Below are 26247 nucleotides of genomic sequence, written 5' to 3' on the forward strand. Positions count from 1 at the left end.
GGACATGCGGCTTCTTTTTTTTCGCAAAGTTATGTGTAACAGGCTGGGCCCTTTCTTGATGGAGCACAACGACTGGTGTTAAACTTATTTTAGCTCAGATATCGTCGCCAATGTGAAGCTTTTATGGTTTACGTCGGTCAACTTTTCTTCCGGTGCAGGTTGCAAAAAGGAATTGCCACGCTGTGTTTTTCTTTGTACTATAACCAGCTCAGTTCGAGGCTGAGGCATGGATGAAGTACGGCCTAACAGTGGAGCCCAAGCCCACGGACTAGTGTCGCTGTTTCCCCCTGGATTACAAGCTATCTACTCGGAATGCCGGCGCCTTTACCCGGACCAGGCCAACCCGCTTCAAGTTACAGCCATCGTAAAATACTGGTGGGTAGTTATTTAACCCCAGTTTCTCGCACGGCAGGTATAGAATTGATGACTTTGTCTGCAAAGGCAGCCTTTAGCTAACTGCTAGCCTCCAAGCTAGCAATGTCGCCAGGTCCTTAATTTATATCAAACTAATTGAGGTATTGAAGTTTTAGATTTAGCGCTCTGACTTGACTGAGTTAATCAATAATGCCATAATTTGCATGTGCCAGTTGTGCATATATGTGGGTCTACGTGAGTTGTGTACAAACGTTAATTCGTTCATTCACAGTATTTATTGTCAATCGTGTGTCCTTGTGTAATGAAATTTTAATTTTGCTGCATACGGTGAAGATAGGTAGCAAAAAATGTTTTAAAATTATAAGCATAAGGTTGCCACAAGATGTAAACAGTGCAAAGAATGTAAACAGTATCAAGAGGATGTGCAAATCGAAAGAAAAAAGTCCACTAAAAAGAGCATTGAATGAATTTACTTATGAATGATCCCCCTCTCACAGGTTAGGTGGGCCTGACCCATTAGACTATATTAGTATGTATAGGAACACGGGGTGTCCAGCACAGGACATCCAGGAACATTGGCATTATGTCAGCTTCGGCCTGAGCGACCTGTATGGGGACAACAGAGTTCATGAGTAAGTACTTCTGTTGTTTTATACATTGATGTGCCCTTGCTACGGGAAATAAGGCTGAAGTAAAAATTTTAATCGGTGTTTCAGGGGGGCTGATAAAGGAGTATAAAGTAATACAATAACATTACACTGTATTACACACTTATTGTACTCAACAACAATCCCAATTATTTAAACTATTTTGTGTGCTGTGCTAATAATCTGCTTGCTATTTCACTCTATATCATTGCGTTCACCAAGTAATATAGATCTGATGATGCTTGTGCATTTAAAACTTTAATATTTCTGTTAAGGTGCTCATAGCTTTTGCTTGCTTGTGTGTGTGTGTGTGTGTGTGTGTGTGTGTGTGTGTGTGTCAGATTTGCAGGACTGGACAAACCAAGTGGCTTTGGTTTTGAACTCACATTTAGACTTAAAAGAGAGGTGGGAGAGACAGCTCCACCAACCTGGCCCGCAGAACTCATGCAAGGCTTGGCCCGCTACGTGTTCCAATCAGGTAAGAGTCATGACTACAAACGGAAAAAAAAAGAAAATTCACACTTCTTCATTGGAGAGCGCTGCACATCACTGATAATTTCATTGTTTGTTTCATAGTGCAAGATCAAAAATTTGTTTAAATCACCCATCCATCCATTCATTCCTCTGTCTCTGTCAAATGATAAAAAACCTGATCAGGCAACTTATTCGTAACTTAACTTGATTTTGAATTATATTGGAAACTGTCAGTTTCAAAGGAGAGTAACCCCTTGTGAGTTTCTTACTTTTTGATTTATTATCAGGCTTTATACAGCAAAGGAAATGTTGGGATACATCAGATTTAAATAATAATGCATTATTTAGCAGCAGTCACATATGAAGCAGTTGCATTAAATGGGTTGGGGGAAAAACATGTTTACGCCCATGAGTAGCAACTTGAGTAAGTTTTATTTTTTCTATGCATTCCTTGCATTTTTTTGAATGGGCAATGTAAAGAATTGAATCACAACTGCCTTTGGTTCTCACTAAAGCTATGAGTTCATCGTATACACTCATCACAATGTTCCTTGGAAATGTATGGTCTGATTAAAATTAAATATAAATCAAATTTCTAGGTCATTGGTCAAGGAAACAATGACACTTCACTGGCAATTATTTTATAATGTGGACAAGCATGGATGTCCAGTGACCTTAAACTTTTTAGCTAGACACAAAACCCCAGTGTATTAATGCTATATTGCCTGTTATACCACCTCCATGACATTATTTCAAAATATTAACTCCACCCTTACCCTGTTATGATACAGTGCCAGGGCCAGGCTAATCGCCAGTACTAGCATAGTTGTGCTTATTGAGTTTCATTGTTAATGTCAGTGTTTTAATTGTTTGTTCATTATCACTGAGTTAAGAACATCATCAGATTTCAAGATACAAGTGTGTATCCCACATAACCTGTTAGCATATTAAACAGTAAAAATTCATCGTACCCATAGTGGTGGGTTGGATTTCAGCCAAACATGCGTGAATAAACTCTGCTTCGGGCACCTACAGAAAACTTTCTTAAATCCTTCAGCTGCAACTTAAGATGGGGGTGTTTCAAAGCCATGTAAGCAGAGAAGAAGGCCATTCTCTCCAAGATCCCTTCTCGTCACCACCCAACTCCTCTCTGCTCTCCAGCTGGGATCAATTTGCACATGGGTGGGCTGGGCCCCTGGACTAAATGAATGCTGATTCCTGGCTATCATTCCCCTCACATTTCTCCTGCACAAAAACTGGAGTGGGTGCATATTACTGGAGTCCTCACACAGAAACATATAATTATGCTTTTCTACTGCCTTTAAGTTTCAACTTTTCTCCCTGTCACGGTCATTGTAATGCTGATCTCTATCCCCTCTTGTCTTATGACATATGCCTCCATTATTCTTTACTATTGGAGAAGGAAAGATTGGAGTGGAGAGCTCTCACTGTTGGTGGAAGGAACAGGCTCAATCTTAAACTGTAATTACTGTAATTTCCCGACTATTTATTATTGAGTGCACCTGGATTTAAGCCACACCAGCTAGCCGATCGCTATCTTTGATTTCCTCCTGCGCGCTAACATCATTAAAGTTGTCTTCTTCAGTGTCAGAATTGAACAGCCTTAGAATTTCATGATAATTTCATTGGTTCGATGTGACAAGGCTAAATGTTTTGGCGGCATGAAGCTCGATAGCCATAAATCCATAAATCAGCCGCATCTTTGTTAAAGCTGCAGTGTTCAAAGCGTGTGGAAAAAAAGTAGCAGCTTATAGTCCGGAATTTACTGTAGTCACACTCTTAATGTAAACGTTGGTTTTACATTTCTTCTTTCCACAGAAAATACATTTTGTAGTGGAGACCATGTGTCATGGCACAGTCCTTTAGACAACAGTGAATCACGCATCCAGCACATGTTACTTACAGAGGACCCACAAATGCAACCTATTCAAACTCCATTTGGCTCTGTGAGCTTTCTCCAGGTGAGAGGGACCAACAAATCAACACCTAGTACAGTCGCTGCACATGAGTCATTTTCACTGACTGTTGTAATGGATTTATTATTATTATCACCTACATTAAAAAATCCACGTATGCACGTTATTGGAGTAGTAGCATACTTCTTTCTATTTTTGAAATATTGTGATGAAGTTGCATTTTGTTGCTGTGTTACTGTAACATACAGCCTTTTTAAGTCACCTGACATGTTAATACATTAAATTACTCAAAAGCATGTAGCCTTCACATCATAATTGTCACTGTCCTCTAGATTGTGGGCGTGTGTACCGAAGAGCTACAGGCAGCTCAGCAGTGGAATGGTCAGGGCATCTTGGAGCTTATGCGTGGAGTTCGAGTGTAAGTTAAACTGTTTCTCAGAACTTGCGTATAGCAATGTAAATGAGTATTACTGTTTTCAATGAAAATTATTGTGTTAAACTGTTTTATGTAGTCTATGTTTAATAAATAACTGTTAATTAATGGCTTGAAAGAAATGGTTATCCTGCTTAACACTTCTTTTGCCTAGAATTGCCCAAAAGCAATGGGTCAGTTGAGGCATTTGTACTGTGAAAGAAAAATCACGTGATCTCATACGATTAGTTTTGATGATTAATCATTCCTCCAAATGGTCCAGCTCAGTCATTGACCACAGGTAAAGTTAAAATACTGCTTTGCCTTAATCAGTAATTTAGTTAATGTATTTGTTGTGAATACAAACAAAGATGTATTGTTAACTCCTCATCATCAATTTTGTGCTGATGCTGATTGTTTGTTTGCTACTAATATTGATGACTTATTTTTTGTTGATTTTTTTTTTCAGAGCTGGTGGCCCTTGGCTGATAACAGACATGAGAAGAGGGGAGACCATTTTTGACATTGATCCGCACCTACAAGTAAGGCTTTAAGTTAAGACCCAGACTTAAGGTCCCTGTATCACACTTTGACAGTGTGAGATAAATGGCAGGATACTTTTACAGGTGTGGCATCTGTTATTTGATTTGAGATTTAACTGTTTAGACATGTACTGCCCCTACATGTGTTATAGTTTGTTTTCCTTTACATATTGTAAGAATAGAACTCCATATATATTAAATTTAAAAAAAAAATCAACCAATTTCTTATGTAACACCCCTATAGAACCGCCTTTTAAAGTATAGCTTTTGATTGTAAGCCCTCTTTTTCTAATACAGGAATAAATAGAAAAAATATCGATGATTGGACAGTCTTTCGATTAAAAAAAATCACAAGTATTAAGAGATCATGTTAAAGTGTCCAGAAGGTCGATGACCAGTGAATTGATGGCAAGAATCCAAGGGAGACATGTATAAGTTGCTCTGTTTTCTGTAACTGAGCTGACGGTAGTCATGGAATTTTCATGACTACCGTCACCGTTTCATGACCTCCAATAATGGTGTATTTACCAGAACACTCTTTGCATTGATAATATTGAGCAACAGCTTGTGTGTGTTCCTATTATCTCAGCAGAATTTAGAGCTCCCTCTTGGTAAATAAATCTCAATGCAGTACTTTTGTTAATGACTGCGTATTTTTCTTGCTAATCTAAGCAGGAGAGGGTGGATCAGGGTATTGAGACTGAGGGCTCTAACCTTAGTGGAGTCAGTGCCAAGTGTGTGTGGGATGATTTAAGTCGACCACCAGAAGATGAGGAGGACAGTCGATCCATCTGCATAGGATCACAACCTCGAAGGCTCTCTGACAAAGGTGTGGCATAACTTCTTTATTACGGCTTGCCTTCCTCAGGGTCTATTGCATGATGGAATAAGGCGGTACTGTTATTTATGTCTATGTTGACAGACACAGAGCAAATCAGAGAGACTCTTCGAAAAGGATTGGAGTTCAGTAGCAAAACAGCACTACCGCCCATCAACACCCAGAGACAGAGCCATGAGAGACCTCAGTGAGTTTTTGCCACAAGCACACACATTCTTCTGTCATTCACGGACACTCGCTGAGTTTGATATGAATACTGTTGCTTCTCTTGCCTCAACAATAAAAGTGAATTGTTACCTAAATTAAGGCAGAATTAAAAAAACAAAAAGAGAGAAAGAGAGAAATCCCCAAATGTCTCCAATGTCTCTACTGCAGATTTTTAGCAGAAATTTCCATTGCAGCTCACGCACTGGGATCCCCATTCCACTCATGATTGGGTGTATTGTTTCTATTAACAGTTACAACTCATCCTAGAAACCAAATGCCCAACCTAAACAGTGACTTAACCTCCAAAAGAGCATTTTGTGTTGAACTCTCATTAGTCAAAGCACATTGTGACACAGACACTGGTTCAGCTCAGCTTATTCTAGTACAAAGATAACCCTCAATATCTTAGGCAGTGACTTAATATTGTTTTTAATTAAGTTTTACAGTTACTTTAGTTTGTCACTGTTACCTCCTGCTTTACGGTGGACATTTCTATATCCAGAGGATGAAGAAGTAGTCTGATCTGGCACACGCTAAAGCCTTTTAAACTTGTAACCAGGCTTTAGAAGCAGGTAAAAATGGCATGAGATGAAATATCAAATTATTTTTGTACATTTCAATCAGCAGATGGTGGCCAAGTATTTCCTGGCAGTAGTTGCCTTAATGTTTTTTTTTTTTCTTACTTCCTCACTTAATGCTTTAATGCTTACCATACATTTTTCTGTCTCTATTTTTCAGAAGTCGAAAGGACAGTTTAGAAAGTGAGAGCTCAGCAGCCATTGTTCCTCATGAGCTGGTCCGAACACGACAGTTGGAAAGTGTCCATCTGAAATTTAACCAGGAGTCAGGCACACTACTGCCCCTCTGCCTGCGGTACAGTACCTTTCCAGTCGCTCTCCTGCTCCCACTCACAATACTTAATATACCAGAGACAGAACAATGATAAAGCTTGACAAGAGTTTTGAATCAGTGGGACTGAATCTTCTCATAGATGACATCAGGCTCTCAAACAAAAGAGGCTTTCTTCATATGAAGTCATACTTTCAAGTTCTCCCACTATCATTTTTAATCCTTGACAAATTGTCATGCTTGTACACGTGAAAATAGGTTTGAACTGTTCAAGGCATCTGAAGTGGCTATATATATTTATATATTACATTTTGTTCACACTTGCCCTGTATACGACCCAATTCTGTATCACTGAAATCTACAGTAAACATTGAAAACTTTTTTTCCTGATCCTTGATGTAGTTGAGAAAGTCAGCAGTTTGTCATTGTTATGGGCGCATCATTTTATTGGAGTCAGTGGAGTCAATACAGCTCCATATTTCTTTGAAATGTGCTTTCTATTCCCAAGGAACAAAGGTAATATATACTGCTACCCAGTTTACACTAAGGGGATGGTAAACACTCCTCGTGCTACTCACCCCCCACTGCCAAGAGAGCAGGAGAAACTTGTTTTGTATAATTTCTGGGGAACAAACAAGACCAAGGCCAGTTTACAGAGAGACCATTGTGTGAAAGGTTTAGTGACATGCAGAAGTGAGAATACAGGGGGAATTAGGCTCAGTTATGAGGCATTTACAAAAGGTTAAGTTGAATGGTGAGTCAATGTAATGACTGTAAACATGTAAAAGCTTTGTAAAGCTCAATGAAAAACTTAATCCAGTGCCTAAAGCAGCTAATCAGATGTCAGGTAAGAGCTATTGTAGTCTTCTGCAGAGGTTTCTGTTCTGCAGGGTTAATCTTGTCCCTCTTTGAACAAGAAGTACATGGCAGATATATTTATAAATGCAGAAAACTCTTTGTTTATTTATGTAGTTTTCGTGAAATTTACCAATGCTTTCTGTAACATGTGTCTGACTGCCACATCACTACCGGAAATAAACAAGTGATGTGTGATTAAATGTGAACTTCAATTTGTATTCTCTTATAGGGGCCGCTTACTGCACGGGAGACACTTTACTTACAAGAGTATCAATGGAGACACAGCCATTACATTTGTGTCTACAGGAGTCGAGGGAGCTTTTGCTACTGAAGAGCATCCATATGCAGCCCACGGGCCGTGGCTTCAGGTAGGCACACAGACTGACTTAGATACAGACTTTTACAGTTGCAGCCTTCAAATTTCAGGTGGTATTTGTTGTTTTTTTTTCTTCAAAGATATTGTTGACTGAAGAGTTTGTGGAGCAGATGCTTAGTGATCTACAAGAACTCAACACTCGTGAAGAGGTAAGAAAATCTTATCGTTTATAAATATATTATTTACACAAATAAAATAAGAAGAGGGTTTCAAAAAGGAAGCATAGATTTATTAGTTTATTGATACAGTATATATCGGCCAGCATGGCTCAGGGAGTTAGAGGTCATTCTTGGAACTGAACATTCCTGGTCGATTCCCGCGCTCCTAGCCTGTCGTAGTGTTGTTGAGCAAGACCCTGAACCCCTAACTGCTCCCCTGGCACTGCTAAGTGGATTCCAACTGCTCATGGTTCATCCTTGGTGGGTTATATGCAGGGGAGGAATTTTCTGCCAGTATAATAAAATTTAAAAAAAGAAATCATCTTGTTTGTGTTCCGCTATTGTTGCTGATTTATTTATCTATTAACTTCCTTGTTTCCTTTCTGCTTTCACAGACAAAGTTTCCAAAAGAGTACAGTTGGCCAGAAAAGAAGCTGAAGATCTCTGTCCTACCAGATATAGTGTTTGATAATCCTTTACAATGAGACTGATGAAAAATCTGAAACTAACTAAAACACCAGCAAACACACTAGCTCAGAGGAGAACCTCCTAGACGGCAGCCACCTTGTGCTGTCAGCGTGCACGGAAACGACTCGTACCCTCTCAGTTGAAAGCTCAAACTCCTGAAGACTGTCTGATGCTCGGAGGAATGATATCAAGACTTGGAAGACTTTTAACTGTCCTCAAGACTAGCCCAACTGTTTACAGCATTTTCCTGTGGCTTCAAAATGTTCAAGAGGACCACAGACAGGATGCTGTTCTTCCTCCAGCACCCTGCCAACATCCTAAGTCTAATATATATGGAATTTCATTCAAGTCTGCATTCTATCATCATCATGCATAATGTTTCAGCAACAAATGGGTTGCTGTTTCAAAAGCAGTTTATTTATTCCAGTGTTGTTGATAAGAAAAGTAGCATGTGGAATCGTCATGGGTGCTTTTTCTAATTACTCTATCATGTATAGTTTTTACAAATGCTGGACATTTTCTTTCTTTTATGTTATGGTCATACCAAAGTAAGCAGTAGGTCATCTTCCTTATTGGTGTCACTATTCTGTACTAAAAACTGAATGATGAATTATTCACTGCCTCTCAATGTTTACCAAACAGTTCTACTGTCCGTCATTAATGCTCGCTGTTTGCTTACTCAAGTTCCCCCGGTGGCCATGTTCTTATGAGATATTTTTATTTGTGTCATCCCAAGGATCTGCTCAAAAACAAGGTGGAGATTCCTCAGTGCCTTAAGTTAAAAAGAAGTTTAAAGGACCTTGTGTTGTCTGATCATTAATGCTCCTTTCATTGTCACCGCATCACTTTGAATTGAGGCTGGTGCTCGTCCTGTCCTTTTTCCTGGCTTTGCATTCCTCAGTAATGCCAAAACTGAAAAGATCCCTTTTTTAACTAGTTTCTTCTCACAACCAATGTATTCCTAATGTATTTTTGTCTGTCTTTTTTTTTTATTCAGAGTGACAGATTCAAAGTTTAGATTACACTGAAAAGGTGTTTTGCTATTGCTGTCTTATTTGACTGAACTTGCTGATTGTAATCCCAAGTGCATTAAAGAGTGTAGGTAATTACACAAATAAAGCTGGAACACTGATTAAAAAAATAACTGAGGAAGTCATTCCCCATCAAGACTGAATACAATAACCTACCATTATAAATGCATTTATAAGTTAAATATGTGCTGATTCATTTCAATATGTAATCTTACAATGAAAACAAAGCGCTCAGAACAGTGCACTTTTGTCAAGGCTAATTGCCATATCTTCAATCATGTAAAAAATGCAATTAAAAACTTTATGTCTGGAAATAATACCAAAATCAGTCCACTGTTCAAACATTAACAAATAAGCATATAAGTAAAACTTCATTGATCCCCATATGGGAAAGTCCTTTGTCACAGCAGCGTAAGTGTTAAAATGTCAACAAAAAAAAAAGATATGAATGGAAATAGAAATAAATAGGAGATAGCAAGACTTCCATGAATAAATAGACACCAGATAACAACAACATCAGGGACAGCAATGGACAACAACAGGGAACAGTGAGGGTGAAAAATACAAGAACTTAATGACAATATAAACAGAGTGAATAAAATAAATAAACAAAAATAGGCAGGATGTGTGCAGGCGGGGACAAACGAGAATAAGAAAAAAATGTATCTCCCTTGTGATCACTTCCAAAATTCAGACTCTTTCACATTCATTATTTTAGCTTAAAGAAATTATTTTAAAATGTGCATATGTTTTAAAGCTGTGTCACAAATGAATAGTAATGGGGCTTGAATTTACATTTTGAATAGCAATCCTGTTGATAAAGGTGAGTTTATAAAGGTTTGGTTATAAATATTCAAATTAATACCTGTTCATTTCAATTAAGGCAGGCTTATATAACATGCATTTTGTTTGTTTCGCACCTGTCCATTTGGATTTAAGCAGGATTAAGCGTATTTTGTTTTAATGATGAAAAATAACTACATTTTCTGACAGAAGTATAGAGGTAAACAAAATTGGACTCTTGTTAGCAGTTGACCAACAGATACTGCATTTTAAAACACCTCAGGCTTGTGTGGTTTAGACCATATGCAGAATTATAGGTGTTAGTTATTCTCTAGATTGTGCTGTTGAGCTTCCTCTTGAAGCCACAATTCTCACTCTGCTGTAACTTTTGACAGCATGCATGTCTTTCACACAGTGTCTGAGCTATTGGAGCGAAAAGAAAAAAAAAACTGAAACATGTTTCTCTGGTGTTTCCTTGTCTGACTCACCCAAGTAAAAAACAAAAAACAAAAAACAAAAAAACAAACAGAAGTTATAAACCATCACTGTCGCAACTTATAACTCCACTTTAACCCTTGCAGGGAATCCAGATCAGTGGACCACTTGCTGTTTGAGGGGCCGCAAAACACAGAGTTCCATGTCAAAAGGTGGTTCAGACACACACACCCATATCTCAGAGATATATATGATCAATGCAGTGTGTAAATATGTAGACCTGTACAATATAGACGCACTGTCATGCGAGTAAATCTGCCTCTTACTTTCATTTGTCATTTCACACAGGCACGATGGGCAGGCACGGCTCAATGCACCAACCTCATATGTCTTTCACGAGCATTCAAACCTGAGAAACCGGTCCCCTTCAGAGCAGTTGTTAATACTTAGGCTTTCACAGCTCGAAGGTCCCTGGTTTGGTTCTGTGGAAAGGCCTTTCTGTGTGGAATTTGCATGCTCTCCATGTGTCGTGGATTTCTCCAGTTTCCTCCTGCAAGAAAATTGTCCAGATGTGCTAATGGACAATCTTAAGAAGCAGCTTCAGCAACAGACTCATATAAACCCCGCTGCCCAAAGGAACGATACACAAAGTCATTTCTGCTTGGTGCCATCAGACTCTTTAACACATCTGCCTCTTCCAGACCCGTGGCCACTGAACTGGAACACCTTAATTAACACACTATCTCCTCCAATCTGCTCCACTGCACTTCTGTATGTTTCTGCCAAGGTTTTTTCTTATTGTATTTTTGTTTTTGAATTTTGCTTGCTTTATTGATTTCTATCCATCCATCTAATGAGGTTGCATGTTTGTATATGTGGCAACTCATCTAGGGTGAACTCTGCTTTTCACTCAATGACAGCTGGACAAGGCTCCAACAGCTTTACAAGTGTATAGACGGTGTGGTCGATGAATAAATGTTCAGTAATGTGCAATTGCCAAGGAATTTCCTGTATGTCACAAGACAGGAGCCAAAATTGGCAAGTATCTAGAAGTGAAACAGGAATCGACTATTTTATACAAGAAGTGAAGGAGAAAGGGCAGGTGGAGGTGAAAAGATTATGGAAAAAAAAGAAACTAATCGTTGCGCGCCCGTGTATTTCAGAGGTCAGATCTACGGCAAATAGATTTCTGTCAGAAGAAGAGCAACGGTGAGTAAGGTGAGTTAGTTTGGATGTGTTACTTTTACAAATAGGACAGAGGGGGGTCTGTGTTGGAGGAACCGGGAGGCCCCACTGGTTACCAGTGACCCCTCCACAACCCCAGCACTCCTTCCACACATCTTTCATTTGCTAACAGTCAATTTGTTATTTTTCTCTCTTATTATTTGTCTTTTTCCTCACTGGGTCCCCCCCCTCCGCCTCCCTGTTCCACCGGCCCCTGGGAGCCCCGGAGGCTAGTGGCCGGGGGCCCTCGCACAACCTCCCGGTCACCAGGCTCCTCCCTCCGCGGTGTATCAACTCTGTGACGGGTCACGTTATCTGAGCGGGGCAGTCGGTGTGTATGTGCGTGTGTGTGCGTTTATGTGTGTGTAAACGCGTAGGAGCTCCCTCTCACCGACCACTTTCCACTCGCCTTCGCCAGCCTCCGACTCTCCAGCCCATGTGGGCTTGACGGAAGGAGAGAGAAAAAAAAACGGCGAAATAAGTCGAATCTTTTATTTTTCTTTTCTTTTCCCCACCGAGCGGACCGTATCGGACGGCGTCTCTCTCCCTGTCTCTTTCTCTCTCCTTCCCAGCGGGATGGACGCAACGCGGTGTGGCGTTTAAAGGCGCTCCGGAGTCCGCCGACGACATGGAGCACAAATAGTTGGTAACGTTACGTTTAATTTTATTTTCTTTGTTTCTTTTCACCGAACGACATTTAAACGTGTGTGTCGGATGCCGGGGAGTTTTGCTGACGGCAGGAAACCACCGGGCCGGAATGCCGGTGCGGTTCGCGATATATATATATATGTATATATAGATATACACACATATATATGTATATCTATACATATATACATGTCTATTTGTTGTTTATTAATCGCATTTTCATCGCGTCTGTTACGAGATGTCCCTTTCTGTCTCAAATCTCTTACTTTATTTCCATTCTCATTCTCGTACCTTCACTATTAGATGAAATAAAATCTAAATGGAATGACTGTAGTTGTTCAAGACTTTATTTCCTCACGAATAACTGCTATGTCACTTGGTTCTGTGAAGTTATGTTACTAATGAGGTACTACTTTTGAATTTTGATCATTTGGTTATCTAATGCAATCTCACCCTGCCCCCCCCCCCAAAAAAAAAAAAAAAACTAAAAAAAAAAAACCATTGGCTAATTTAATATGGTGTATTTTGTTTTCTTTTGTAACAGCAACATATTATCATGGACTTACTCCCAGTTTTTGCTTCCCTTAGTCACCCAGCGACGGTTGACACCCAGTGGGAGTCATGGATGCAAACTGGAAGAGCTGCTTCGAAGAGGAGCTCCTGTGTCCCATTTGCCTGAATGTTTTTGAGGAGCCCATCCAGCTGCCCTGCAAGCACAACTTCTGCAAGAGCTGTATCTCAGAGGCCTGGGCCAAAGATAACGCCACCGTCCGCTGTCCCGAGTGCAATGTCGATTATGACCAGAAGCCCTCTCTGGAGAAGAACTTCAAGCTGGCGAACATAGTGAAGCGCTTCAACGCGCTGAACACTGAGAAAATTCCCGCAGTGCTGCACTGTGTCCTCTGCAGACGGGGCCCTCCGCTGCCTGTGCGGAAGGTCTGTCTGCGCTGCAAGGAGCCCTGCTGCCAAATGCACATCCAGACGCACCTCCAGCAACCATGCGCGGCCCCGGGACACCTGTTAGTCGATGCAGAGGAGCTGAGCGCTTGGACCTGTCCCAGTCATGAGGAGTACAGGCTGCTGCACTGTGAGGAAGAGCAGGTGGCCCTGTGTCCATTCTGCTGCATCTCTCACTGCACTAACCAAAGACACACGGTGTGCGACGTGGATACGCAGCGGCTGCAAATGCAGGTAGATAAATCTCACTCACCTCAAACTATCAAACCGCAAGGAGGAAAACGTGTCCCCCTTTCTCAACTCTGCTCCTCCCTCCGTTGCATCTGGTGTGAAAGGACTGGACAGGTGAAAGGCGGCCCGGTGTCAACAACATGCAAACACGCACGGGCTTTACGTCACGCGTTGCTTTTAACCTTGATCGTGGCGACCCGCTCCACGCAGCCACGCCTTCGCATTAGCCCCCCCGCCCCCCTCCCTTCCAGCTAAGTTGCCATCTACATCCACTGAAAAAAAACGTGACCAGTGGGAGACCAGACCCGTATTCTGTTTATGTTATTCTCAGGTTGTTCTGTAATGAGGAAAGACACGCTGGTAATGCCTTTGGGGGGCTGATGAATAAAGTGATTATACAATTGGTGAGAAGGAAGTGTGATATGTGTAAAAAGACACAAACCAGGGAGCTCCTATCTTTATTTTTTAACGATTTACTGGAAAAGGGTGGTAATTCTGTAACAAAATGTCAGGAGAGATGGTAAAGGATAGGGGACGTGAAAAAAAAGAGAAAAAAGAAACTACTGTATCCGTGTTAATTCAACTGGCAGCCAGTGAATAAACTATCTTGGCAAGGCTGGCCTCAGCATCATTGACAGAATGCATCGCCCATAAGGCCAAGGTGTCAGGACTGTGGCTGCTCCTGTACTCGAGCGTCAGAATCTGATTACTTTAAACATCTGCTGTTTATTGCGTCTTCGTTTCCCGTCCCAGATGGGAAAGTTTTTGGTGTGTGGCTTTTTCCGGTGTATAGATCTCAAAGGGCTAAAGCAAACTTCTTCTGTGCAAACTGTTGCTTTGGTTCAGAGCTATTATTGGGACAAAAGATGTCTGTTCAGCCCTTTCCACAGCAGCTCGCCACACATCCATACATGCCCACACCCACTCATCTTTCTTATGTGCAAAGGGTAAATGGAGTTCCTGACTCTTTTTTTAACACTGTCCACTCTGTGCGTGTGCTCTACCTAAAACGTTTTGTGCTCCCTGGGTCATTTGTTAAAGTAATTTGAGGCCGGAGTGGCTTCCCATAATTCCCCATGAAGACAAGAGGTCCTCCTTGACAGAGATGTGGACTATTTTTGTTAAAGGATTCTATATTCCCCTGGCAACTCTCTGTTGCTTTTGGGATAAATAAGAAAGGGAAATACCGAAGTTGCTCTGTTCATATCTTAGGTTATCTTTGGCTGTATAGCTGTCAAAGGAGACATTTACAGTAACCTCTCACTGGTGTGCTTGTGTTTTAAATACAAGAAAGCAGAGCAATATAATGGTAATGTTGTCCTGGGGACAGACGGAGGAGGAAGGCCTCCCACACAACCTCACCTTGGTTCTCTCAGGCACCTCTACAGGAAACCATCAGTCATGGAGGCTCTGACATTTGCAGTTTCTTGTATCTGGCTAGAGTGAATCAGTCCCCCAGAATGCTGAGGGCAGTCTGTTGACATCAGATGTGGGGAATAGTTGTCAGTTGATTGTGAAAGAGGCTCTCTGTTCATTGAGCCTGAGGCTTCTCATTTAAACATGAGCTTCCTGGCAACTGGTGGGTGTCTGGATGCCTAAATAGGACAGCGGGGAAAGTGATCATTGACAGATTCAATCTTGATAAGGGTAGGCTTTCACACTGCTACGGGGGAGATCAGGCAGTTCCCACCCGCTCCGCCATGCTATTTCAAGCAAAAAAGGTTCGGGGAGGAATCCTAGCAAAATAAGGAAAGTCTAGTTGCTGAGCTGAAGCAATCCAGAACCAGAGAAGCTGTTGGGATCATGTGAAGCCAACTCATGAACAGTCGATGCAATACTTACATTAGCATTAAGCCTACAAGTATTTCACACCTGTCGACGCATTTGTTCCGCTAAATGCGCATATCTGTTTGTGCACCATATTGTACTCTACTTTACTTGTCCAGCCTGCAGAGCTTTAAATCTGTGCGTGATCGTTACTCCAAAAAGTGTGAAAACAGAAACATAGCAAAGCAATTTTGCAGATGTGTGTTTGTATATGTCAAGGCAGTCATGGTGTCATGCTTCTGCTGAATGTGAGCATTAGATATGACAATTAGGACACATATTAGCATATGACAACACACTGAACCAGCTATATTTACCTACAATTAAGATAAACTGTTGTAATACCTTGTTCTATGCCATTTTATCCTCTGCACGTCATATTACAGTCGAGGAACCCTCATGTTGATCAATTTGGTGATCGGTTTGGTGATTGTCCATGTGATTTGGATGATGTCAGACTCTGATGAATGCATTGTATTGCATCATTCAAAAACACTTTCAACTGAACAGCTGTAAAAAGGATCTCGATTCGGCTTATCGGTGGAACCATGCTATGCGACAATGGGACCGTTAGTGGATTGCTCATGGATTGTCAATAATTCGCAGACATCGTCCCATGTGGCCGTTCTTCCATTGCTATTCATGCCATGGTGTGTTGGCCTGCAGGCTGACAGTGCTGGTCACCTGCCAGACACATTTACAAAATTGCTGCCATTTTAAAACCCATCCTTCAGGGGCTCTCTGAAGGATGGCTAGGCATCATCATTATAACCTTTGACTCGAGTTGAAATCGATCAAAGTGATTCAAAGTTTATCTTAATCTTTGAACATAAACTTTCCTATATCATGTAATGCTTTTAATAATGAAGTTGGTGCTCCACTTCTCATGGTCAGCTCAATGATGGAATTGGTCTACTCTTTTTGAAAACACTCCTAGCTTATTTCACAGTATGGTCCACACAAAGACAGATATCTCCTTTCAAGGTTGGGTTCTGTGATTTTATGAGGGAATATTTTTTTAGGGAAATTATACTATTATTCCCCAAGGACTTCAGTCAAGTACTCATGCTCACTGAAATGGAAGGCCTCTTGTCTATCCTTGGTCCATTGCTTTAAAGTAGGTTGTTTTCTATAGAGTAGAATGAAGCCTGTCTCCTTTGGCTGTAAAGCTGCTTTACATTTCTGGTAATGCCAGGTCTTGACCGTGTGTTATTGTACTTAAAAAATACAGCAGTTAAACTGTGTATCTCTGAAAAAAAAAATCTTATTCATATTTGGATTATAATTATGAAAATATAATTTAGTCTAAAATACCAGCAGGATGCTCGCCATTTGTTTATGTTCCAGATCAAACAAAGACAAAGAATTCCCAAATGAAGCAGTCGTTCACTGTCATCTCATTATGCTGTGGATGATTAAAACCGGTTTATATGATGTCAAACCTCAAAGTTGGATTTGTAGTGTTCCTAAAGCTTCATCAAAATAAGAAAGAAAAAACAAACAATAGAATGAATTAAATGGTCTAACAAAATCAAAGTAATTCCTGTTTATTTGACACTTAGGTCAAGGACTGTTGTGTGCGGTGAGGGAGAGAGCAAGGCCTAAACATGTCTTTATTTTTTCCTGAAAATGTTTCACAAAAATAAACATTCTGAATGTAAACATTATGATGTAAAGTGTTGAAATTATTTTAAAGCATAATATGGCAACTTCAACAGAAATGTATTCCTGTACTAAAATGTAAGCAAATCAACACAAATGCACTGATTGCCACCAACTTTAAAGATTACGTTCTGTTGCCAATCCTAAAGCTACTTTTGAAGGAGACGAATATCCTCCTCTCTCACACCAACTACCTTCATATCCTCTCTCACTACATCCATAAATCTTTTCTTTGGTCTTCCTCTAGACCTCCTGCCTGGCAGCTCCAATCCCAGCATCCGTCTATCAATATATTCACTATTCCCCCTCTGTACATGACCGAACCATCTCAGTCTGGCTTCTCTGACCTTCTCTCAAATTCGGCATCTGTAGTACGCTTCTAGGCATGAATCCATACTGCTGTTCACAAATGCTGACTTCTGTTCTCAGTCTAGTTTCCACTACTCTTTCCCATAACTTCATTGAATGGCTCATCAACTTTATCCCTCTATAGTTGCCGCAAATCTGCACACCCCCCTTATTCTTAAAAATGGGCACCATCACACTTTTTTCCATTCCTCAGGTATCTTCGCTCTCTCTGAGATCCTGTTCAATTATCTAGTCAGAAACGCTACCGTTGCCTCTCCTAGACACTTCCACACCTCCACAGGTATATCATCAGGACCAACTGTCTTTCCATTCTTCACTCTCTTCAATGCTTTCCTCACTTCACTTTTACTCATCTCTGCTAATTTGCGGTCTACAATAGTGACCTCTTCTACCCTTGCCTCTCTTTCATTTTTCTTAATTCATCAGCTCTTCAAAGTACTCTTTGCATCGTCCCATCACTCTTCTAGCATCTGTTAATACATTTCTCTTTCTATCTTTAATCACCTAGACCTGCCATATATCCTTTTTAATCTCTTTCTCTGTATCGCCAACCTGTATGGATCATCCTCTCCCTCCTTACTGTCCAACTGAGCATACAAGTCATCGTCCGCAGTTTGTTTTGCCTTTGCTCCCGCTATCTCCACCTTAAGCTGTATCTTCCTGTACTCCTGTCTGTTCTCTCCAGTTCCCTCAGTGTCCCACTTCTTATGTGCTAACCGCTTTCTCTGTATATACTCCTGCACTTCCTCAGTCCACCACTACTAAGTCTCCTTATCTACTTTCCTTCCAGATGACACACCAAATACTCTCATACCTGTCTCCCTGATAACATTAGCTGTACTTGTCCAATCATTTGGAAGCTCTTCCTGACCACCCAGAGCCTTTCTCAACTCCTCCCTGAAAACCATACAACATTCCTCCCTTTTCAGCTTCCAACACTTTGTCCTCTGCTCTGCCTTTGTCCTCTTGATCTTCCTTGTCACCAGAGTCATCCTACAAACCACCATCCTATCCTGTCTGGCTACGTTCTCACCTACAACTACTTTGCAGTTCATCTATACAAAATGTAGTCTACCTGCATGCTCCCATCTCCACTCTTATAAGTTACCCTCTGCAGTTACCCTTTGTTCCTGTCTTTTCTGGAAAAAAGTGTTCACCACAGCCATTTCAATTCTTTTTTTTTAATTCTACCACCATCTGTCCCTCTGCGTTCCTATCCTGTATACCAAATCTGCCCATCACTTCTTCATCCCCTCTATTGCCTGCACCAACATGCCCATCAAAGTCTGCACCAGTTACCACTATTTCATCTTTGGGGATATTCTGCATCACTTCAGCTAACTCATATCAGAACTTCTCCTCCTCAAACTCACATCCCACCCGTGGGGTATAGCCACTAAGAACATTGAGCATCACAACTTCAGTTTCCAGTTTCAGACTCATTAGTCAATCTGACATTTTCACCTCCAGGACATTCCTTACAAATTCCCCATTCAAGATAACTCCTACTCCATTTTATTTTGCTTCCTGTCAATACCATGATAGTACAACTTAGAGCCTGCTCCCAAGCTTTTAGCCTTACTACCCTTCCACCTGGTTTCTGGGACACACAGTATATCCACTTTCCTTCTCTGCATCATGTCGATCAACTCTCAACCTTTTCCTGTCATTTTCCCAATATTCAGAATCCCTACTCTCAGTTCCAGACTCTTGACTTTCCTCTTCTCTCTCTGCTTCTGATCATGCCTTCCTCCTCTCCTTCTTTGACCTTCAGTAGCCCAGTTACCATTGGTACCCTGTAGGTCATTGGTACCAAAGGTGGCTGTTCCTAACGCTGGCCTTGACCAATCCGGTATGAGATTATTAGGTTTGATTTGCTTGTTTGGTTTTGACAAAAGTTTTACGCCGGATGCCCTTCCTGACGCAACCCTCTGCGTTTATGCAGGCTTGGGGCCGGCTCAGGGAGACACTGGCCGTGCCCCCCCGAGGCTGCATTGGATTTCATGCTGATGAATATATTGTAGAAAGAGACAAAAAATAAAGTAGTAAAGATGCAGCTTTGCATTTCATTATTAATAATGTCGATTCAGTTGCTCTTCTTGATTAAAGGATCAGGGGCCAACAAGTAAGTTTTATTTAATTACGTGCATAATATTGTTATCAATTACGTTTAGTTTACATGACTAAAGATGTTTTATTTTTTATGCATTTGTGTTTGTTATCTCAAAAAGACAACAATCACAAGTGGAACACCACTAGATAAACACTGACAACATTCAAATGCGTCATTTAAATAGTTTCTTTTATCAGTTAAAGGGAACATCTTAATGCAGTCGAAGTTCACCGTTGAACCACACTGCTTCTGTTTTGCTATCATTTGTCCTCGAATCATTGCTTGAAACAAAAGTGGATATACCAATTAAAAATAGCTTCCTATTCTTCAAACATAATTTCTTCTGCCAGAGCGGCATTTACATAGACAGCCAATATACAAATATGTATATATTATAAAGAAACTTATGTCATTATCCCCTATCCAATTTCACACAGTTTATATGATGATTGTTAACTAAAATGTTAAACAATTCAATCAACATTCCTTCAAATAGAATAGTACATAGTGGTTCATAGCTTGTAAATAAAAGTGTACTGATGCAGTCTGAAAAGGCATAGGAGAGCTCTATATCTGTCTTCTAATCAAAATGGTTAGCATCAGACGTTCTATCACTAAAGTTGAAGCCTGCAGGAAAAACAAACATTCATACATTCAGATATTTTACATGAAATAAAGTACTGATTACTCAATGTATATTAGAGTTTCCAAAATGTTGTGAAAAGCCAATCTCTGCCATTGAAATAAACCAATCTACATATTTGAAGGTCTGTTGTTCTTGGAGGTGGAAATCAAGTGACTTGATACTACAATCTAATTATTAGTGTCCTAATTCATATCGTATTCTTTTTGAATTATGGTGTGTTGTGCCATGATGGCTAATCACACCCCAGTTTGTCAGTGGCTCCATTATCAGTGGTCCATAGCTAATTTCACAGTCTAATTTACTTGAAAGTGTGAAGTTGAAAAGACAAATATTTTTCTGTAGTCTTGCAAACCAAAAAAAAAAAAAAAGATCCTTATCCATCCCAGTAAAATGACGAAAAGGAGGAGATGCTGAATTGGAAGTCGTCACTGTGGTATATTGGAGTGTAGTGTCCAGCCAGTTGTTGTCCATGAGTGTTGTTAGCAGCTGAAGAGGCCTGTTGCTGTGATACCACAATGTAGCTGCACTGAAACTCGCTCACTAGAGACCACAGGAATGTCCTCATTCTCCCTATCTCTCGTTTTTTGCTTGAAACTTTCTCTCTATTGCTTTCATTATGTCTTAGTTTCATTCAGTGTGTTCTTGGCAGAGCCCTGCAGCACTTTTGCTTTCCTCTCAATCCCTTTCTCCCATGCACACTCAGGCGGAGGGTGAAAGCAGACCCCCGCATTATGCACACAGACATGACAATCTGTCACTGACACAGAGGCCAATGCAAACAATGAGGGCAAATGCATGTGGCAAAACCAGAAAGCAGAGAGGGTAGTGAGATTTCGACAACCCTTCCTCCTCCCCCACATGCACATTTAATCTCATAAAAATACATACACTGGGCTTTGTTGCTATAAGAGCTGGGCTTCTTTTATTGATAAACTCTATTTTAACCACGCCGAGAGAGTTAATTAAAAATCCTACCTGCCCTCTCCTGGTACCTGGGTTGTCTCTTCCTGTAGATTGAGTTCTATCTCCTGATGTTAATGGAGAGGGGTTATATTTGATTTGATTCAACTGCCCAGTGCCTCTTCCTACACTGTCCAAACGATGTTAGCCGGTTCCAACAATGCACTTGTATGACATTGAAGGGATCAATGCATGCAGTTGTTTGATGGCAGCCATCATTTCCTCTGTGTAATAAGAAGCGGAAGGAAGGTTGCCTTAGAGACTCATAAATACCATCCAGGCAAAGGCCAAAGATGTTTCCTTTTCTGTGCCAAGTTTTCTATTTTCAGGGATTCCTGTTGTGGTTTGTCTGTCTTGTCCATCACTTATTTGTCATCTCTGCATAGGCCATGCTAATGAGGCAGCAAGATAGACTGGAGGGTCGTGTGCGGAACGTCGATGAGCAGATTACTAAACTGGAGTCAGACAAGGCACTGATGAAGGTACAGTGAGAACTGATGCATGCACTGTTAAACTCACTTAGCTGTCAATATCATAAAGGTAGGTCCCTGACTTTTTATATTGTCCTTTCATTTTTGTTCATTGGTTTACAATTATTTCGATTTTTTTATTTCTTTCAACCTGTGAATTGCTACAATGTTGGGGTGCGACAATGGACTGTGTAAATATGTCTGATGGTTTGTATAAGTGTGCCAGTATAAATGAGAGACAAGCTTCTTATCACCGTACAGTACTTGAAATCAAAAAGCCCTAAATGTATTCTGCAAAAAGTAAATATACCGTTGAGTTTCTTCTGTTGACTTTCTCGATAGTGCCCATTGCCATGCTCGGCATCCATGAATTCATCGTCTATACTGCCTATCTTGCACAAAGGATTGTGGTGGGATGTGTTGTAGGGGTGGGCAATATCCATTCCCAGCTGGCATTGGGCAAGAGGCAGGATACACCCTAGACCAGTTGCCAGTCAATCCCTGGGCCAAATTTAGGGGGACAGAACTCTAGGCTGTGATAGAACCTTTCCATTTCTTTACACACTGCATTCCCCCCTGAGTAAGATTGAAGGATATAGAACATAGACTTGACACTAAAATGTTTGGTCCTGATCTGATTGTGGATTAGCACTTATCTTCTAATGATCTCCCATGGTAAGCAGTTAAATCAACTGACAATTAATGTAACAAAACAAATTAAAGTACATTGTTACCAATAATTAGATTATATTTTTTTATGCCCAAGTGAGGGGGGGGGGACCAGGGTGCGACAACAGCACTGGCACGTAACAGTTGATGTTACAGGACAAAAAGAATAAAACTCAATCAAGACAAACTAATCATTAACATAAACATGAAAAAATTACAAATAAAAAAAGGCCAACTAGTGGCTCAGAGAGCTAGTTTGTTCATGTGTATTTGAAAACTTACATGTTCTGACATGTTTTCAAGCTCTGTGAAAAGCCGGATTCTACACTAACCACAATGCAATTCACCATTATTATTCTGTAGGCCTAGTCTGCCTTTGCTCAGCACACACTACTCTCAGACGTCACATTTGTTTAAAATGCATGAGATTGGTCAAGTGTCATCGGCTGGATAGAACTCCTCATGATGATGTGCAAAACCCCTCACTTCTATTTTCACCTTCTTCTAAGTGACTATTCTTCTGTCCGCAGGACGCGGTGTCTGACCTGAAGGAACGTGTGAGAGAGCAGTATCAGAGGATGCATGCCTTGATTGACGCGAACCAGACCGAAATGATCCAGATGGTCAACAGAGCTTTCACTGCCTATACAAGAAAAAACTCCCAGCAAGTTTTGCAATTAAATGAGAGGCAACAAGAAGCTGAGACACTTCTGAGCTCCCTACAGACGTTCTTCAGAAGAGCTGAAAGTATAAACTTTATGAAGGTAAAAATTTTCTCTCCACTTGCACTAATATGAATCTCACTGATTTGTATTGAGTGCTGACAATTAGTCAGAATTAATTTTAATAAATTACCTTTGAGTGTTCCTATCCTTTTATAGTTTTTGTCAGTTACACATTAAATCCAACTCATAAACCGTACATCTCGTACCAATTTCATTCAAATTAACAGCTTTTTGAAACATTTTAAGATTAGATAATGTTTAAATCAAAACTAAATACACATAAGATTACCTGATGGCATAGAAAAAAAAATTGCTTTTTAAAAAGGAATTCAGAATGCAGCTTCGAGTGATGATGTCTTATTTGATGCAATTGCTTAAAGCAACACATCCAAATGTGCAACTCCAATTTGCACATTTACAGCCCACATAAGAAGACAAATGGCATGCGCTGACAAATAGAACCGCCAAATGAAAGCCCTTGAAAACCTAAGAGTCTGTGAACACATCACAACACATGTCCATTTGGATAGAAATTCTTCACAAAACCTTTACATTCAATCTTTACCTTAATCTGTCTGGTTATCTTATTGTTTCTTTGCATTCATGCATTTTTTATTACGGTACATCTTTATCAGAAAAAATGTTTATACAACATAAATATGACATTATGTGTGTGTGTATGCGCATGCTTGGTTTGCATTGTAGGATTGCTGAAATTAAATGTCTTTCTTTTCCAGAACACAAAACCTTACCAGTTACTAATTGAGAGGTAAGTAATTCTCAAAGAGAATTTTCCACTCACCACGGAGAAAAAACTGTGAAAAATGCCATAGCAACGTGCTTTCAAACATACATTTTACACCTCTTCCCATTATTTATTTATGCAAAGCAAACATCTGTTGAATTCCAGAGATGCTTTATGGCCTGATGCAGTGGAAGGACTTCATGTTCTGAGGTCCTTACATCCTTTATGAAACCATGCAGCCTATTAAATATGACTTTATGTTATATTTGCAGGTCAAATTCTCATCTCAATAGTGCCGTTGCTCCTCTTATGGTGAGCCAACTCAATTCCCATCACTTATTTTCGGAACTTTCAACAAGGGAGAAGAACCTGCGCAAAATCCTTGAAGGTAGGAAAGAAGTGCATTCCTGGAAATTTGATTTAGGAATATTTTTTGAATAATTTTCAGAGTTGTTGTACCCTCTAGAATTATGTTTATCCACCCTTCTTTGCCCTACCACTACATTCTCAGAGCCGTTTCACGAGGCATCCATTCTTGAGACTGTTCAGCCGCATGGCAGCACCGTTGGCTCCCATGCTGGGACTAGTTCAAGACTAAATAAGAGGAAATATGGGATGGCATTCCTGGAGAGTAACACAGAGAACTCAACCTCCCAGGACACTACTTCAATGCTGTACAGCAGCAAAAAGCCATTTCTGGCTGATCACAGGCATCGAAATTCATCGATGTATTCTTCCGATGGTCTCCTCCCGAATCCCCACCCTAGACCAGGCCACAGTCGCTTCCTTGAAAGTTCAGCCCATCCCATGGTGGGTGTCGGATCTGGCTCCAGCCACCACTCAGGGACTATATTTCCTCCCGCCCACTTCCCTAGTGGAGCAGCTCCACAGCAAACCATGTATGAAGGCAGGAAAGTACTGATGTGCACTCTAAATAACTGCTGCTGCTCCAGGGCCCCTGCTGCTCGCACTCGGTACCCGGCACCAGACTCTTTCCCCGCTATTACTTCTCAGGAGTTCACTACTCACGCTTCACTACCCACAAGCCAGCCGCTGCAGCATTTACCCATGAGGGGTCTGATGGAAGCCTCCCAAGCAGCCAGGCACCCTGACTACTATGGGCTATACAGTCAATCTTCAACCAAGCACTATGGGACCAAATAGCAGCCCAGAATAAGCATTGGCTTTTCTTCTGTTTCACTTGCTCAGAATTGGCACTACAGTTTCATTGTTTTTTTTAATTGGGTTTCTTTACCAGTTTGGTTTTAACATTAATTTATGCATTTCCAACATACCTCCATTTTGAAGTTAATTTGACATTTCATTTCCTTTATTGGGAGTCTTTTTTTTTCTACATTTGAACATAGCCGTCATCACTTTTTTTGTGAATTCTTTTCCTACATTCAAAGTGGAAGTGCTAATATGAATAATATAGTCTTAAATGCAGTCGATTCTTAAAGACAAGACTTGTTGTTCAACGGATGCCTGACTTGAGACTCCAGAGACTTCAGTGCCTGAAAGACTAACATGCTTTTATTGTAATTGCAGTTTTCTAGCTCTTGATTTTTTTCCCTGTCTGCAGCTAAAAGCATGCAGGGAGTCGATGTGGCTTTAGAGAAACACTGGACTACAGATGCTTGTCAGGTTTTTCAGAAATTTTCAGTCAAGGATAACAATAAACCAAAACTGCTGCAAATATGAAATAATTTGTTGTTGTGCTCAAAAGTTTTTTTTTTACTTTGTACAAAACAAACAATCAAACAAACAAAGAATACCCCTATATATCCCATTTCTCTATATTGACATGTATTCTGTTATTTGTTAAGAAATGTAGAATTTGGTGTGAGTTCCAGAATCCTGTTGCAAGTATTCAATTGAATGCAGTTTCACTCAATTTATTTGTTTTGTGTTTGAAAACACAAATATGAAATTTTTAAAATTTGTTTAAATCATATTAACTATATCATCGAGAATCATGTATAAGGTACAAACCATGAAAATACATACATTAAGTTTAATTCCAGTTTGTAATTGAAATGCTTTTCAAGGCTTTCATATTCACTATAAAATATGCAATGTGTATAACTTGAAACTTTTGAAAAGTGTCTTTTTCGTAATTTACTGATATTGATCTGGCTTTTGTTTGCTAATCTTCTTATTTCAAAGAAATTATAGCCTGAATTTTGGATAATCTTATTTGAGTATTTGTGAATTTTCTTCAGCAAGTCATTTATTTTCTGTTTGTATAATTTTATTATGACTTTCAAGATCATTCGTGGATGATTTTCATGAATTATTATTCATGAATGAGTGACCGTCAGGGAATTGACTGACTATGTTCGGTCTTTACCTACTTGTTACTTAGCCCTAGTTTGGAATCTTAAATATTATCTTGTATTACTTTTTAAAATTGTCATATTTTGTTTGATAATACTTTGAGGAGGGATTTAAATTTTTTTAGGTATTACAATTTGGTTCCCCAGGCCACATTTGAATTAGTGAAGCTCCCTGTGTTTAGGAAAATGCACTTTAATGCATCCATCCTTGATTCATAGTTCATAGAATGTCGATGAAAAGACATTTTACAGGGTGGCCTCGTGCGTGTATGTCT

The 26247-nt window shown here is 40.2% G+C and overlaps 2 protein-coding genes across 4 annotated transcripts; both read left to right on the top strand.

Moving 5' to 3' along the window:
• The first annotated feature begins 10 nt into the window (after positions 1-10).
• sufu (suppressor of fused homolog (Drosophila)) lies at positions 11-9285 on the top strand. Of its 2 annotated transcripts, none has more exons than XM_086169418.1 (12): positions 11-375; positions 873-1007; positions 1364-1500; positions 3336-3478; positions 3766-3851; positions 4315-4387; positions 5060-5216; positions 5310-5412; positions 6171-6305; positions 7369-7507; positions 7596-7664; positions 8069-9285. In XM_086169418.1, exons 1-12 carry the CDS (start codon positions 227-229, stop codon positions 8156-8158), a joined length of 1416 nt encoding a protein of 471 aa, XP_086025544.1. In that variant the 5' UTR covers positions 11-226; the 3' UTR covers positions 8159-9285. The 2 variants fall into 2 exon arrangements, with proteins under 2 accessions (XP_086025544.1, XP_086025553.1); XM_086169427.1 differs by having other exon boundaries at positions 5063-5216.
• Positions 9286-11697: 2412 nt separating this feature from the next.
• On the top strand, positions 11698-25726 carry LOC147236478 (E3 ubiquitin-protein ligase TRIM8-like). 2 transcript variants are annotated; one of them, XM_086169447.1, is made up of 7 exons: positions 11698-12256; positions 12851-13453; positions 21414-21509; positions 22697-22930; positions 23629-23660; positions 23909-24024; positions 24148-25726. In XM_086169447.1, the coding sequence occupies exons 2-7, from the start codon at positions 12884-12886 to the stop codon at positions 24798-24800; spliced, it is 1701 nt and encodes a 566-aa protein (XP_086025573.1). In that variant the 5' UTR covers positions 11698-12256; positions 12851-12883; the 3' UTR covers positions 24801-25726. The 2 variants fall into 2 exon arrangements, with proteins under 2 accessions (XP_086025573.1, XP_086025565.1); XM_086169439.1 differs by having other exon boundaries at positions 11699-12260.
• The last annotated feature ends 521 nt before the right edge of the window (positions 25727-26247 follow it).

This window comes from Fistularia commersonii, chromosome 2 (genome assembly GCF_037954325.1).
Source record: "Fistularia commersonii isolate RoL2024-O1a breed Wild chromosome 2, RoL_Fcom_v1.0, whole genome shotgun sequence".
NCBI classification, from domain to species: Eukaryota; Metazoa; Chordata; class Actinopteri; order Syngnathiformes; family Fistulariidae; genus Fistularia; species Fistularia commersonii.

What these genes read in the sequence shown, in the direction of transcription:
- LOC147236478 (XM_086169447.1), top strand. Translation starts at nt 12,884, where the DNA reads ATGGATGCAAACTGGAAGAGCTGCTTCGAAGAGGAGCTCCTGTGTCCC. An exon ending in CAGACAAGGCACTGATGAAG is followed by an intron (nt 21,510 to 22,696) that starts GTACAGTGAGAA and finishes TTCTGTCCGCAG; the next exon opens with GACGCGGTGTCTGACCTGAA. An exon ending in CCTGCGCAAAATCCTTGAAG is followed by an intron (nt 24,025 to 24,147) that starts GTAGGAAAGAAG and finishes CTACATTCTCAG; the next exon opens with AGCCGTTTCACGAGGCATCC.
- sufu (XM_086169418.1), top strand. Translation starts at nt 227, where the DNA reads ATGGATGAAGTACGGCCTAACAGTGGAGCCCAAGCCCACGGACTAGTG. An exon ending in GGGGACAACAGAGTTCATGA is followed by an intron (nt 1,008 to 1,363) that starts GTAAGTACTTCT and finishes TGTGTGTGTCAG; the next exon opens with ATTTGCAGGACTGGACAAAC. An exon ending in CCCACGGGCCGTGGCTTCAG is followed by an intron (nt 7,508 to 7,595) that starts GTAGGCACACAG and finishes TTTTCTTCAAAG; the next exon opens with ATATTGTTGACTGAAGAGTT.